At 35.0% G+C, this 17,290-nt stretch overlaps 1 protein-coding gene across 1 annotated transcript in view; it reads right to left on the bottom strand.

The window, feature by feature from the left end:
* Nucleotides 1-17,276, bottom strand: part of MSH3 (mutS homolog 3) — a gene marked incomplete at its 3' end in the record, with an annotated part of 40,185 nt that extends 22,909 nt beyond the window's left edge. The window contains exons 1-10 of the mRNA XM_015828999.2: nucleotides 17,005-17,276; nucleotides 14,213-14,330; nucleotides 13,357-13,562; nucleotides 11,796-11,999; nucleotides 10,700-10,816; nucleotides 9,034-9,151; nucleotides 8,312-8,454; nucleotides 6,308-6,474; nucleotides 1,400-1,512; nucleotides 634-748 (exon numbers count right to left, since the gene is read on the bottom strand). Of these exons, the coding sequence (XP_015684485.1) occupies nucleotides 634-748; nucleotides 1,400-1,512; nucleotides 6,308-6,474; nucleotides 8,312-8,454; nucleotides 9,034-9,151; nucleotides 10,700-10,816; nucleotides 11,796-11,999; nucleotides 13,357-13,562; nucleotides 14,213-14,330; nucleotides 17,005-17,166 (1,463 nt within the window). The remainder of the gene's footprint in view (nucleotides 1-633; nucleotides 749-1,399; nucleotides 1,513-6,307; nucleotides 6,475-8,311; nucleotides 8,455-9,033; nucleotides 9,152-10,699; nucleotides 10,817-11,795; nucleotides 12,000-13,356; nucleotides 13,563-14,212; nucleotides 14,331-17,004) is intronic.
* Nucleotides 17,277-17,290: the final 14 nt, after the last annotated feature.

Raw genomic sequence — 17,290 nt, 5'->3', positions numbered from 1 at the left:
TAGACGGCTTCCTCCAGGTGCCGGGAGAACTGACATGCCACCACACTCTCAACAACCTTTGCCAAAAAGGGAAGGTTGGAAACGGGGCGATAGTTGGCCAATATCGCCGGGTCCAGGGAGGGCTTCTTGAGGAGGGGCCGCACCACCGCCTCTTTCAAGGCGGTGGGTAGGGATCCCTCACCCAAAGAGGCGTTGACAATCCAGGGATACTTTCATTCCTCTATTATAATGGTGCTTTTTGTTGTTACTTTTTAATATGCTTTTAATGTTGCTTTTTTCTGACATACTAATGGACTGACAATGAAGATTTGCATATGTGTGTATTTGCCTTTGAGTCATTCTTAATTACCGGCAACTACATAGGCAAGTTCATGCAGTTTTTTGGCAGTATTTTCAGAAATGATTTGTAGTAACATTGTTGTCATGAATTTGCAACAATAATTTACAGATTGCACTGAAGGATATAGATACTGATATAGATATAAGATATACACTGTGTATGTAAAACTACTTCTAAATATAAGTTTCATGGATATCACAATTACAGTGCACTTATTTTGTAAAACAATATTTGCTATAGTATGTAAAACAATGTAACAATGGTTTTAATTATCTAAAATTAAAACTACTTACCTGGGGTTGTAGAGTATCTTCTCTAAATTAAATTCTTTAAGATACAAGATTACAGCAGCCAAGGAGCACAGCACTGATTTATCGAACTTTAAAATCTGGGACAATGCTTGAGAACCTGGAAAAATGTTCAATCATAATCCAGCATTTAAAATGCATTTTTTTATAAAATCCACTTTATTGGGTATTATTACATCTTTCAGCAGCAGTTTGTAGCCAGTTCTCCAAAGTGGCATCTTAATAAAGCCTATCACTGAATCATTTCCTGACTGTCGAAGAGCTATATTCCTACAAATTTACCTTTTCTTGGATTTTTATTGAATTCATTTATTTACTCACTGTAAAATACTAGCAAATTAATTTTATATCAAATTGATTTCTAAAAACATTTCAAACAAACAGACAGGATTCCCAATGCTGCTACTTTGTTCAGAAACAAATAAGGATCAAGATACTGTTCAAATTACTAGTGTAAAGTTGAACTTTTGAACTAACTTTACATTTTGATTTAAGGCATTGTTAACTTAGAATTAATTTTTACAGTTCAAAAGAACAGGAAATAATATTTTTTCTGCTACTAAAACACTGTTGTTTGAAAAATAAATAATATATAAGTACATATATTCATCTTAAAAACTATTAACTTCATAAATATAAACAATATTTTGTAAATGTCAAACTAACATGACACAAAGAAGTTTTACAAAATAGTCATGTCACCTGTAATATACACAACTGCTAATCAAATAAATCTTTTTGGATTAGGTACCTGTGCCATCAAGTATTTGACTGCCATAGAAATCTGTAATCATCTTAAAAGCACTTCCGTACTCAAAATGTTCATTTTTCATTCTTTCAATTCGTATTCTGTCATCTTGCAAACTGTAAAAAATAGACATTTTTAACTTTACTATGCTGTTACATATAGCTAAACAATAGCAAAAGCTGTCCATACTGTACTTCAATGTTCACACAAATGGATCAAATTAATGACTATTTTTTCCAACTGAAACTTTTAAAGTCAAGCTGGTTTGAAAGGTGACCTTTCCTTAATGCTTTTTGAAAGGATTCACTTTCTACAAATTCAATTCCATGGAAAGTTTAAAGTTCTGAATTTGGACTTTAAATGTTACTCTCTTTCCTCTAGCTAAGCCCTGCAATATTTACATTTCTAAAAGAATGACAGTAATTGTACTATTATTTTGTTAATTTGACTAACCTGATGTGAAAGACTCAGGATAGGAACATCTTGTTACCCAAATTGCTTTCATATCACTGAAATGAAATTCTTTTTTTGTGTGTAAAATAAATGGTGCCAGGTGTTAGACTATCTCCTGAAAGGTCCTTCTTCTGACCAGTAGCCAGCTAGATTTTAGAAGCTAAGACATACTTACATGGTTGAGCATGTTTGTTATTTTTAATGATTTTTGAACATTATGCTTAACATTGAATTCAAAGAAGTCCAGAAAATATTTATTGACAAATGTATCAATGTAATTAATCAAAGTGGGAATTTTGACTTTTCATACATATGAGAGATAAAGATTCATGAACAGTAATTATGTATGTCTGGTCCTCAAATCAAACCAAGATTAAATTTTTGCATCAAGATCCTATTTGAACTAGGTCCAAGAAGAAACCACTCAGTTGAAAGAAATTTTGGAGCCATAGAAGATTCAATACCAAAAGAGAATTTGGAAATTATGCAGTAATCCAAAGTCACTTTGAAACATTTCATCACAGGAGTTTTAAATTACCCATTTGCCATTTATTCTCCCATCAAAACTCCAAGAAATGAAAAATGTTGAAAATTCTGGCCTACCACCGCTGAGAAAACACAAAACCGTTAATCCAGAATACAAAAATTATGGCTTGTTACTAACAGGTCTTCACTGATGACTTGCTCTTAGAACTATTCCTTGGGTCCAGAACTAAAAATAAGTTACTACAATTATTAAAGGACAACACAAACAGATCTTAATGCCATCTAGTGGCTGTACAGAGTTTTGCAGTCCAGTTCTGGCTCATTCGAATAATCCTTAATTTTAATTATGCTCTAACAAGACCCAGACTACTATAAAAGATAAGTCATATGGTGAAGCTGTGGAATAAATTTGACTTGTGCTTAAGTTATACCAAAAACATGTATTTCTACAAGAGGAGGAAAGAAAAGCTAATTTTACCTGAATAATTGTTAAGATTATAAATAATAATGCAGAAAATAGATAAAGAAACAAGTTCCAGGATCATTTGAAAACTAGTATTGTATAAGTTTAAAATATAAGTAAGAAGAAACAGATGAAGAGACTGAAAAAAACATACTGTAGTATAGTACTTTGTTACTTCTATTGTACAGATAAAGAACTGAAGGAGGCAACAGATAATCTGGTTTAACAAGGTAAAGAACAAATAAAACACCATGAGTGGAAATATGAGTATTTACTGGATTTTCATATGCTATGATATAGTTTTACCAGCTCTCTACAACTAATGAATAAGCAACAACACAATTAATTTTCCTGCAAGCTTTTAAACACCAAACACAAATGACTGAATGTCAACATTTAAGATAAAAGATTCCACTGATAGTTATTCTTCAAGATGTTTTACCTAGAACTGAGGAAATTAAATTTTTGTTTGTTTGTTGTTTTTTATCACTTTTATTTCATTCCCAGTACAGTAGTATCTATGATTGATGTTCTTCAAATGGCAATGTTCATTTAATTATTTTCTGCAAACTGCACACCCCTGGAATGCAAGATATAGTTCTCTATCATACAATTGGTTTTTACCTAACCTTTTTCATGAGAAGGGAAAATAACATGCTTTCCTACAACTTTTAAGTTTTTTTCCTGAACACATTTTTCAAAGTTATTTCTTTGTTGGTACAGATATCTTTGTACTACGGAAGCACTGCTTTATTTCAGTAGTGTGTATAGAAATCTACATTCGCTTCCTATGGATACCACCCCTGAATAAGATTATAACCAGTTTCGGCTCCAACTAGAACAAGATTTGTAAGTCCTCTTTCCCTCTCTTTAATTTTTTCGAATGCTAAAGTAAAATATCTATTTTAAAGTCCTCTACACTTACAAAAGACAAAATTCCTAAGCAATATAATTCATGTTGCTTCAAAGCTTCAATATTTTGGGAGACTACAATAAAAAAATTCTTAAACATGAAAGGAAAACTTTTAAGCAAAAGAAATAAATAATAGTTAATATGAAATGGAGTTCTAAAATAGTTTCTTAGGTCATATATTTTTCACATTCTGTCTTTGAACCAAAAGTTTTAAGCATTTGGAAACCAATGAATTAGAGGATTGAGTGAGCACTCAATTTTGATTTAAGATGTGGAAGAATAGCAATAACAATACAAACATGTAGCCCTAGCCTAAAAGATTATGTCATAAGATGATTCCCCTAATTATGAAACAAACTGCTTTTATAATAGAAAAAAAGTTGTTTTTCCCCCCAACTCCAGATCTCTGCCACTGGTATTAAAGACCACAACAACTTTGTGTCAGTACTAGAATTATTCGGATACAAGACAATATAAATAGACAATATTTAGCCTATAAAGAGCTAAATCAGACCTTCCCAACCTCCTCCAGTTGTGCTGAATTTCAATTCCTAAGATTGTTACCAGCATGGTAACAGGTTGTGGAAGGTTAACCGAAACATCAAATAAGTAGAGATAATGAACAAACAGGGAATTTTCTATGTGATTCTAGCATACCATCCCCAAATGAATATCTTGAACTCTGTTGTAGCCCAAGGCCTACTTGAAACAGCTTTCAAACTGAGATTTCAGAATATTAAAGATACATTACGTTGGTCAGAATCTAATGGTTTTTAGAGACATAAATAGCAAGTTATTTTCTAAAAACCTATTAGTCTTTAGTCATGCTGTTGGGAGACAGGGAGAAGATACACAGAGAACAATCAGATAAAAGGCAACTTAGCTCACAGTAGGAATGTGAGTGGGCCAAGGTGCTCATGAGGCCATGGCCCTCAAGGAGCTTTCCCTAATTTAGGGGACTGTAAATGGGATGGTGAGAGAAATGCACTTTCAGACTTGCAAGATTCTGTTAACATGACCTTAACAATAAAGTTGAATTAGGTCATCTTGCAGTCTTTCCTGTCTGATGTACCTCACAAAGCTAACAGTTTTCTTCTTCTCTTTCCTTCTACCTTCTCCAGTATTCTTTCACAGACTTCTCCAGAGAGCTAGATCTTGCACAAGGTCTGAAGTAGGATAATTTATGACTAGTCATTTACATCTTGAGGAAGAACTGTGGGTTGATTTATTTGACCTTCTCAAACACCAAAGTTCAAAAATGTCAATACTCTTCCCTATCCTGCTTTTCAAAGTCTAACATTTGCTTCTACAGAGTGTCACAGGAATATCATGGCTTAAATAACTCTGATTATTTGTAGGTAAAAACATATTGAATCATTTGAATATCTTTTCCAAGCTCTTCATGGCTGTTCTACCAAGTGCCAGTCTGCAGTATACTTCTTGACTGCTTATTCCTTTATCGTTCATGGTAGATCCTAAAAAGCAGAAGCTATCCTCCACCTCAATATCTTAATTGTCAATTCTAAGGCTAGTTGTTCTACCTGCTGTCATTAGTTCGTTCTCCCTTATACAGATAGTCCTTGATTTACAACAGTTCATTTAATGACTGTTCAAACTTACAACGGCACTGAAAAAAGTGGCTTATGACTGTTTTTCACTTACGACCAATGCAGCATCCCAACAGTCATGTGATCAAAATTCAGACACTTGCAACTAGCATGGAGTTTTAACAGTTACAGTGTCTTGCAGTCCTGTGATCCCTTTTTCCAACCTTCTGACAAGCAAAGTCAATAGGGAAGCCAGATTCATTTAACAATCATGTTAGTAACTTAACAGCTGCAGTGATTCACTTAAACAACTGTGGCAAGAAAGGTTATAAAATGGGGCAAATTCATTTAACTGTTTCGCTTAGCAATGAAGTGTTAGGTTCAATTGTGGTCGTAAGTCGAGCACTACCCATATTTAATTTTAGTCCTAATTTTTCACTGTGCTTCTTGACCTTTATTATTTGAACTTACAAATGCACATAGCATACTATTTTAATAATTCCTTCTGTGGTATGAATAGAATTTAAAAAAATATAAATCTAGTCACAAGCAAATATTTCAAAAGTACATGTCCTATGTATATAAAAAATTATTTAAAATACATATGTTGACAGGAAAATACCGAAAAAAGAAAAGACACTGGAGAATTAGTGGTGATAGTCTTCATTAATGGCTCAAAAGAATTTGTATGTAACCATTACATACAAGAATTGTTCTAGAAATCTCTATAGCTTGACAATGCATTATCTTCATACTATGGAAGTAATATAGGACCTTTGATGAAGAACCCATCCTGTCCCAATAAATATTATCCTTATCTATACTTGAAGTAACAGCCATATAAATAAATATGGGGATAAATGATAAGATTCCATATCAGAAAACCTAGTACACCATTAAATGATTACTTATTATCAAGAAAAAAGGTCAAGAAAGGTACATATAAGGACTTGCTCATTTCTTATACCTACAAAAATCTGAACAGGATTTAAAGTAATGTTTCAAATAAATAAATAAATATAAAATTGTTCTACTATGCAGAGGCTTACCATACAGACGTTATTCTGTTTATAAGCTTCTCAGTCTGATCTGACACATCTCTAGGAAGAATAATCTCAACTGGCTGCAGGTGTAGTATTAGATTTTCCAACTTTAAACGAACTACAGAATCTTGAAAACTGTCAAACAGAACCTCTCCTGTAGTAGGCTGGACCGCCTGAAAAAAGAATATAGCAACTTCTTAAATTATTTTCCAGATAGAGTATCTCTGTGAAACCCTAAGACATCTTATTTCTCTCTCTCTCACTTTGAGTTTAATAAACCAACATAGATATAGAATGATTCTAAAGAATGTTGTGTTTACTTTTGATTTATATGAACAAATGTCCATATAATGTAGCTCAGTGGTTCTCAACCTTTTTAAGGCGGCGACCCCAACCGGTTGTAAGTCGAGGACTAAACCGGTTGTAAGTTGAGGACTAAACCGGTCGTAAATCGAGGACTAATCCGGTCGTAAGTCGAGGACTACCCAACCGGTCGTAAGTCGAGGACTTTCCCTGCCCGGGAGCGCCGCACATGCGTGGTTCCGCCCCCTGCGCCGGCCGAGGCATAGCTGGCAAGCGGCAGAGACGGAGCAGGCCGACCACCAGCTGGCCCAGCCCAAGGGAGGTAAGGCACCCGCCGGAAAAGGGGAAAAAATGGCGGACAAAAAAATGGCGGACAGCCTTGCTTGGCAACCCCCGTGAAATGGTCGATCGACCCCAAATGGGGTCCCGACCCACAGGTTGAGAACCACTGATGTAGCTATTATTTGTCTTCAGACATACAGATGTCTCAAGGTATTTGCCAGAAGTATTTAGCAATCAAGCATTCAATTGCCCTAAGACAGTATTAAGGTGACTTCATTAATTTTTTAAAACTGCTAAACCAGTGAATATGGTATAGTTCATATTACACATTTGTTTCATATTTACACTTGGTTTTTATTTATGATCCTGCTTTTAGTTAGTTTCATCAAATTCCAAATTCTGGGATCCAGTATTTGTTTGTTTGTTTGTTAAATTTATTTGCTACCTATCTCGCTATAGGGCTACTCTAGGTTTTGGTGTTTTGATGTTGCTCAAGATGCTATTTTATAGATATGCTGGATTATGACTTAAATGAACCTTAGCTAGCTAAGTCAATGATCTTTCTGTAATCTAACAAGTGAGGGGAGAGGTAAAATCAGTTGGGGAAGTTTGTATAAACTGTCAAACTTTAAAATTCCCCAGATTTTCTTATATAAAATTGGGTTTGACCTGAGTTAATTCCACTTTTTTTCTGCTGAAAAGAACAAGTCTTCAATAGAATGTATCAGTCCTTACCAATCTATAAAAGCTACATATAAAACCAACCAACCAACCAATCAACCTGGGTTGAACGTACTACTCCTTGTATTATACTACTCTGTATCATCTGTTAGAATGCAATATTTCCACTTTTTCTTCCCACTATCAGTCTCCCCAAAACTATTTCAAAAAGATTGGGCAAAGGGATTGGTTTGGAGCATAGGTGAGAAGAACTGACCAAATAACCCTAACCTTTCAGTCCGTCCACCTACAACCAACCCATTCCTAAAGGTACCCTGACCCTTAAAGTGCTTGTGGAGCTAAGAGAAATGCAACAACTAAGGAAGTCCCCTTCATTGCTGGTGCTGCACTGAAGTAAAACAAATTGCAGTGGTACCTCATTAATTGGTTTCTGGGAGGTGCAATGAGTACCAAAAACGATGAGTATCAAACACATTTCTCTCATAAGGAATAATGTACTGAGTCACAGGGTAACTGACACCAACCAGTTCTAGCTTGTGTATTGAGTGCCAAACAAAGAATGAGTACCAGGACAAAATGTTCACATCAAAATGCGTTGAGTACCAAATCCGATGAATTTCAAAGCAGTTGAGTACCAAGATACCATTGTATTGTATTTGGATTAAAGTACAGTTGAATACATTGTGAACAATTACAATTTCTAAAGCTACAATTATAAATTAAAAACTCTTTAGAAATGCTTACCATTATGCCTAAAACAATGTTGTGATTCTTATGGCTTAAATTTTCTTTATTTTCAGAGATGCAGAGAAGATAATTATCCCAGACATTAGAAGAAATTTCCTCAGCCTCCATTGAATTATCTAATTTCAACAGGGGATTCAAATGTATCAAGTGTTAAAGGAAATTAATTCTTTATGTACTTTTTACATAACCCAAATACAATATGCTGGTCTGAAACTTTTACAAGGACATTTTATGAAGCTTTCATTTTCTATTTATTTAGGATGGAAATTCTACATTATTAAAGTAGAAAAATGTGGGTTTTTTCCAATTTATGTTTCAAACCTCTAAATGTTGTTCCCTATGTCATTTTTTTTAAAAACAAATAATCTCCAAATGATTTTTTTATTTTTATAGATTTTTATTTTTTATTTTAAATCCCCAAAATCATTTGTCCCCTAGCCCTGTGACAGACATTTTGATGCAAATAGAATTAAAGTTAAGAACACATCACATCCATGTAATAAGTTTTGTACAATAATCTATATACTAAAATGCTATTTTAATACGTAGAACAACACAACAGGAAAACCATCTTTCTTAATATGGGCAAATTTGGGGCAAAACAGAAAAAGCAGGTATAAATATAACTAGAAGAAAAAACAGAGTATATTTCAAACTAACAAGAGGTACAGGAAAATAAATGTTATCAAAATAATATAACATCTATAATAAAAGGATATCTTCTCCTAGAAATGTAGCTTTTGTATACAGTGAAGTTAATTTTCGGGTAAAAAGAGAGCTTTTGTTCTGTCCAATAGCCTTCAAAGCAGCAGTTTCCATTTGTTTTACTACTCCTACCTGCAAGAGAAGCAGAAAACATGAAGCACTGGAAAACATTACACACACACACACACACATATATATATATATATATATATATATATACACACACACACACACACACACACACACACACACATACATACATACATACACACACACACACACACACACACACACATACATATATATATATATACCAAATACTGAATTATTTTAACTCAATTATTTTGACTCAATTATTATAACTCCATCATTGCTGGTTCTGAGCCCGAATGAGAAAGGAGGAGGGTTGAGTGTTGGGCTATATAGCTTCTGTAGCTATAACCACTACAGAAACAGCAAGAAGAATCGCAAGAAAATTTAGTCAACCAGGTGAGAATTCTGTTTCAAGCCATATAGCTTACATGACGACACTGGAACAAACTGGCAATGAGGTCTGGTGCCAGAAGTTGAAAACGATCTTCTCAGCCAGGAATATCACAAGAATTGGGACATGGAATGTGAAAACGCTACATCAGGTTGGATGATCTACTCAATTTCTGTGGATCTTTGATGACTACAAGCTAGACATCTTAGGCATCAGTGAAATCCTATGTTTATATGGTATGCTGACAATCTACATTACTCTGTTTAAGGACTTATACCTACGAGCAAGCTGCTGTGTTAAGATTGAAAATGGCCACACAAGACTTCTTTGAAATTATTACCTGAGTTAGACAAGGCTGCATTCTATTACCACTTCTCTTCCTTATGGCCCTCAACTATGTTATGCAATGAACATCATGCATCGGGAAAGGCATTCTGACCATCTTATTTTACAACCTGATGTAAATCATACCTATCAATTTAATTTTTTCTCTGGGAAACAGCAAAAAACACTAATATTTTATAACATATGATCAACTATGCTCCTTTTTTTTGCCTATGCAGCACCTGCTTTGTTAGGGTTGTACAGTAAAATGGGAACAGAGTTAAAATTCATTCCAGACCTTGCTCGTTGCTTTGCCTGCACAAGCCTAATTAGCTTTAAAAAACTGTGATCCTCCCTAAGTTGCTTGTGATATCCTGGAGGGTAACAACTGACAGTTAAGAAACCTTCCCATTACTAATCATTTTAAACAAGAAGCAAAGAACTGCAGTTCAGTGACAGAGCATTTGTTTTGCTTGCAGAAATTCAAGACCCCTGTCTAAAATACTGAACACTCTTCACCAAACAAAGGAAATAGTATACTAAGACAGATGGCTCAATTATCTAATGTTATAAAATAGCTTCCTGAGTTCTAAGCCAAAATTATATATCATAAATGATACCAAACAACAAAAGAAATAGAGGGAAAAAGCAACAAGCAATATTGGAAAACCGCATATAAAATCAGTGAGAATTAAATGCTTTAATTACTTCAAAAACACATTTAGTCAATAGTTTTGTCTTGGGATTATAGCTACAAACTACTATTCAAATTAGGAAGTAGGAAAGGTCACTTGATTTGGAATATTTTATTTGAAAGCATTCAACTCTGAAAAACAAGCTAATGTAAAGCTAGAATTATATATGAAGCAAACCTTGTATCCCTTTGCTACAAGACGGCGAACATGAACAAACAATCTGTGTGTTGGGATGCTGGCAGTCATAAAATTGTGGTTTTTATGGCAATATATATTCAACTCCTTAGCAGCAATCTATAAAATATGATTATAGATTATAATTAAAAAATTATTCTAGTAGCATATAGATACTACAAAATTCTTATGTGCACACAGGTAGTCCTTGACTTACAACCACAATAAGACAGAAACTTTGTCATTAAGCAATATGGTTGATAAGGAAGTCACATTTGATTTTATGACCTTTTTTGCCACTGTCATTTAGCAAATCTGATTTCCCCCATTGACTTTGCATGCTGGAAGCCCCCTGGAAAGTTCATAAATGGTAATCATGTAATTCCAGGAAACTGCAACAATTGAAAATACATACCGGTTGCCAAGTGGTGCCCCAAATTTGATCACAACATCAGAGAGACGCTGCAACTATCATAAGTGGAGGACTGGTCATAAGTTACACTTTCAGCACTATTGTACTTTTGAACTGTGCCTAAGGAAATGGTTATAAGTCAAAGACTACTTATATAATAACTATTTAATGACATTTACTGAAATATATTGAATAATTTTAAAAGTCTCAAAAGATTAAATAAGACTACAACCTTATTAATATATTATAATTTTGTATAATTCTATCTAGGCATGTAAGCAGCACAAAAAGAGGAACTTAGAGGGTCTTTTTTATTGTAATTTTTGTCAATATTTATCTCGTGTTTTAAGCAAATTTTAAAATTAAAACACACACATAAACAAATTTGTATCAAATAGTTGGTAAAAAATCAGTCTCGCAAATAAGTTGTTAAATAAATATGTAAGCATTATTTGGAGCCAGGAAAAAAAGAAGCTACCTGAGCCACTAAAAGAGCATGCTGCTGCTGTAGCTATAACCTCTCTACCAAGATATAGACCAATGTCTGCTTATACCTCCTATCCCACTTGTAAGTTTATAAAGTATCACATTTGATCTTTTGCACATAAGCATTTCAATAATTATGCACAATATTAGTAACAGCAACATATAAACTATAACACAATGCCATTTAGAGAAGAGCCTTACCTCTGCATCATCTCCAAAAAATCTGTACTTATAACCACACTCAATACATAGAATAGCATCCTTATACTGTTTTTTTAGTTCTAAGAACTGGAGCTCAAGAGGTGTATATACAATTTTGGTTGTTTTTTTTAAAGTTGTATTTGATGTATTTTGCGTATTTTCAGATCTCGTATTCATGGTGAAAAAATGACAGACATTTCTTCTCTATAAAAAGAAAATATTAACAAGAAAATGTTTAGCAAAAGTAGTATTACTCAGGCAGGAACAAGAAATTATTATACATCTAAATTCCAGATCATCCTCCTTTCATTAGTGACAGAATGCCAAATCTAATCCAGGAAGCAAACAAAATTGGAAACCTTCTCAAAGTAACACTACAACAGTGCGGGAAAACCAAGAGGTGTTTATTTGGAAAGACAACTATAGCCAACAACCTGGTGAACAACTAGAAATGTTATCATAGCAGACATGTTATGGAGCACAGAGAACACAAGCAATTTAGAGAAATATTTGGACTGGAAAAACAGGCACAACAGATAGGTTATAAAATAGAGTTAAATGTTTTGTTCTAAGATGGAACACACTGAGAATAAGGATGAAAAGTCAACTATCTAGGGCAAGCATGTCAAACTGCCGGCCCACGGGCTGGATGTGTCACACCGAAACTGCGCCCAACCCATTGCCGGCAATGGGAAAAAGTCCCGATACGTCATGCAATGTCACGTGATGTGAGTTTGACATGCCTTATCTATGGGGTTCTTGATGCTCTCTGATCTTGGTTGTTTTCTTGCAGACATTGGTTTGTCTTTAACATAGATGGTTACTTAGTTGGGTAATAAAACATCTGCAAGAAAACCAAGCTCAGGACTCTACAGTTCAATTCTGAGCTACAAATATTATCTTCTAAAGTCAATGAACTCAAATCATTATCAGATACTACTGTATTATGATGGTACTTAGTCTGTGTCCTCAAAGAGAAATGGTATGCCCATTTTTATTATTACTTTTTCCTAAGGAACTAAGCTCTTCTTTATAATAGTTCTGTTTAATGGCTGCATTTTACTTGGTTAACTATTTTAACCCAAATTGCAAATTTATACAAATTCTCTAGCTTATTCATGCTATTTCACATGTTACCAGACAATCAAACAGATACACATACAGAAATGTAGTCTATGTATAGTGTGTTTGTGTGTGTGTGTGTGTGTATATATATATACACACACACACACCAAGTATACATATACTCACACACATGTATATACTATAGTTAATTGCCTCCATGCATATAGTCTTTATTCATTAGCAACTGACTTCCAGTACATTGCCATATCTATCAATACATCACATGCTGATACAATTAACTACACCACTTAACATGCACTATCTTCATTATTGAATCTTATTGATTACTACCATTGTCAAGTGTTCATTTGTAATATAGAATAGGATGATACAAGATTTAACAAAAGTAAAATCTGTCTTAGCATCTTCAAAATTCAGTCAATGTTCACAATTAAATTGTAACAGGTAAATCAAAAAATAGCAAAGAACTTATTACCTTACTTATATCTGGGGGATGTAAAGTATCATTTGTTTCATTATTTCCAATCACAGAATGTTGGCCTTTTTTCAAAGCTACTGACTCTTTTTCATTAAAAGCTTCTGAAGGAACTCTATTTCTTGGAGGCTCCAAACGGCTAAATGCTCTCAATTTCTCAAAGGTTTCTGAGCATATTTCAGAGTGCATACATTTCTTTGTTTCCCCTTCATTAGCAACATAAATAAAAATGTTTTATCTCAAACATACTACATCCAAGAAATATTTTTCATCATTCTTCCATACACTTTTCTTATCCAATAATTATGCTGGTACCTATCCTGCTCAATAGTACATAGCTTTGGCTACTTTATATAACATCAGTCTTTAAGCTATATTGCTTCTCCCTTGACAATAGTGCAAAAATAGAGACTTCTTTTGTCTACAAACATCCTGTTTTATGCACTAGTTATTTCTTGATCTTCTCATATCTATCCAAAAATCTGTTATTAAAATCATTCATACAGAAATGTTATCAAAATCATTCATACATCTTACTGCTTTGAAAATGTAAAGTGGTAGATACAGATTCACAAATATTAGCAGTTTAAAATATTGACAAAATATGACTGAAAATCAAACAACAGGTACAAACGTTGAAACTTATAGTGGTTAAGTTTCAATTAGGTGGTAAATACTAATATATATGTGAGTGAACTTTGTAAATGACAAAATAAAAAGCCAAGGAAAGTTCCTTAATTCTATCTTGCTCCCGGATTTTCTAGATGACCACAAAAGTCACAGTTACAGAGTATTTCCAAAATTTTGGGACAACTCCTAGAAAGAAAGAAAAGAAATTACAATATTTAGAACTTACCTGTTTTCTGCATATCCACTGAATTACTCTCTTCTTTTCTACACTGTAGAGACTTCGAAGATTTGTCATTATATTCTTTGTTTACCAGTTTTTTCTTTTTCCTATCCGGTTCAATAGCCTAAATAAAGAAGTTTTAATATATTTGTACTGTGAAATAATTTATTTTGTATTCAATTAAAAGCCAAAAGAAAAAATCAAAACTGAGGCTTACTGAAATTTATTATCCTTGCTTTTGATCTATGATTACAACCATAAACCTATGGGCACACTGGCACACATTAAAAATGAAATTCTGTTGCTTGCTCTCAAAAGTGTACACATACATAACACACATATAAACATGCTATATACAGCATATGTATATACCCACATCCTTACATATAAATGCATATAAATATTAATCACTATCCATCTTGAATATATAGCAGAAAGAGGAAGTTTGAGAGTTCACAAGATTTAATACTATATGGAACAAAACTGTAACTGAATCTGAATATTCTGTTTCGGATACCATGAAGCCTCCTCCCAGAAAGTAACAAGGAAAACAGGTTATGAAGAGGACGTTGAGGTTTATACGTTTTCTCTCATACGAAAGGAAAAGGAACTGCGGGATTTGAACCAATTTAATTGTCCAACCATACTGAGAAAACTTACATTATATTTTTCATTTTATTCCTTTATTTATGAATGAATTTTATAACTACAACATTTTGAATGTGCGAAGAGTAGTTCAATTTGTCACAATGATTTCAAATGCACTTACTTTAAACCAAGATCTTAATTCAATAATAACTGAACTTTTTCTCACTTAAATCTGAGACAGTACCAACTTTCTCCATCTTATAAATACAAAAATGATGCTGTGATCAGATTCACCAAGTCAGGCTAAGATGAATCTGCATTTTCTGGAATAATATATTAAATCTGTGTTATATCAAAACATTAAATTCATCAAGTAACCCAATGAAACTGTTCACTCTTTCTTAGTATATCATATATATTTTTACAAGAACATACATATACATATCTGTTTGAATCAATTTCTTAGAAAAATGCACTAACTTAATGGCTGGAGAACATGTGTCCTCTCTCTCTGCTTTACTCTAACAAGCAATATTCAGCAACACTCAACAGAGGCAATTGCCTTGAGGGACTGCTAGACTTGCCTAGCTATTTATTTCCATGTTTAACAAGCCAAATTAAATATAGCAGAATATTATAGCTCAGCTTCTGACTCTTAACAAAATTGCAGTAAGGAAAAATATGAAAACTGCCATCCTAGTAAGGTGGAATAATGAACAATTACTAAAATAATGATTTGTCTGCATAATTACTAGAATAATGATGTGTCAGGAATAATGCATAATCACTAGGAAAGTTCTGTGTCAGTAATATGTGACTAACCTAATGCGCATTGCACATGGATACAATGTAGCAAACCCTCCATTGTATACCCGTGAGAAACTAACCTAATGTATTACAATGTGTATTACAATGTGTAGTCCTTTGTTCCTGAGAAAAGGAAAGTATAAAACTGAAGTTTGAACCCGCCCTCAGGGTTCAGAATTGCTTGTATCTATTGCTTCTGAACCTGCGCAATAAATCTCTCTGCTAAAACCCTCTGAAATTCGTAAAAGTCCTTTTGTTTTCCACAAGACTAGTGCTTATCCAGTTTTTTTCAACTCAGATATGTTATACCTGAGACTCCCAGGAGGCTGCTAACATGAAAGAGGAGCTACAAGTACAGTGCACATGGCTAACTATATTCTGAATGGAAAAGAGAACATTTTCTCCTGACATGAGACTAGAGCAGAAGAGATTTGGGGATACTGTGAATGACTGAACGTGAGATTTTGGGTGTCCTAAGCCCACTGCGGCTGTGATGGGGAGGAAGCAAGCAGTGTGCTTATTAATCACCAGGAGCTCTACTGAGTGGTTTTCTTTGGGGCCCAGAGTGTTCCCCTAATACTCCCGCTTTGAGGTATTTTTTTTTAACTACCATAATGAAATTTCAGTATATTTCAACTGGTCGGACTCCATTTATCATCAAGCTGTGGCCAAAACAACTTTGTTGGGTGCCCTTGAATTCTAATAGAATGCAAAGGTCCCAAAGTTAATATTAAAAAAAAAAAGAGAGAGACATTTAGCTTTTTGAAGAAAAAGCTTTCCAAGTAGCATTAGCAGTTCTGCAACTATTACAGCGGTTGCTTCTAATAAACCAGTGGTTCTCAACCTTTTTAATGCCGTGACCCCAACCGGTCGTAAGTCGAGGACTAAACCGGTCGTAAGTAGAGGACTAAACCGGTCGTAAGTAGAGGACTTTCCCTGCCCGGGAGCACTGCGCATGCGTGGTTCTGCCCCCTGCGCCGGCCGAGGCGTAGCTGGCAAGCGGCAGAGACGGAGCAGGCCAACCACCAGCTGGCCCAGCTCAAGGGAGGTAAGGCACCCGCTGAAAAAGGGGGAAAAAATGGCGGACAAAAAAAATGGCGGACAGCCTTGCTTGGCGACCCCCATGAAATGGTCGATCGACCCCAAATGGGGTCCCGACCCACAGGTTGAGAACCACTGTAATAAACCATTTGAGAGGTCAATCCTGCCAGGCTCAGCGGGTTTTCTCAGTTCTTAAGGCTAGAACGGGGGGGGGGGAGAGAGAGAGAATTACAGCCGCAATTACCCAACCTAATCACGCTGCATTAAGAGGGCCACAAAATAGCCAGAAGGTCGTGCTCGTTAGAGGAGTTGGACGACCACCCAGCCTCGCCCCGCAGCCTTCCCCACAATCCGGGGCGCACCGTATGCTGAGCAGAGGCGTCAGGCTTTTTTTCCTTTTTCACCTCCTCAGCGGAGCTGCTGCGCTGCAACGATGCCACCGGCGGGAAGAATTTACTTAATACGGGCTGGTCCCGAGACCCGTCACCGGGGTTAGGCCGCCTCCTCCTTCGCCTAGGCAGCATCGCAGACTCCGTGCAAGAGCAGAAATATTAGGAAAGTAGCCACCGCCTGCGATGAGCTGCTTGAGACGAGACGAGAAGAGCAGGTCGCCGAGGGAGCTCTAGGAGAAGTCGTATGCCGGCGGCT

Source organism: Protobothrops mucrosquamatus, unplaced genomic scaffold, assembly GCF_001527695.2.
Source record: "Protobothrops mucrosquamatus isolate PMUCROS unplaced genomic scaffold, P.Mucros_1.0 scaffold5212, whole genome shotgun sequence".
In the NCBI taxonomy this organism is placed as follows: Eukaryota; Metazoa; Chordata; class Lepidosauria; order Squamata; family Viperidae; genus Protobothrops; species Protobothrops mucrosquamatus.
This window is presented reverse-complemented; position numbering and strand designations above follow the sequence as displayed.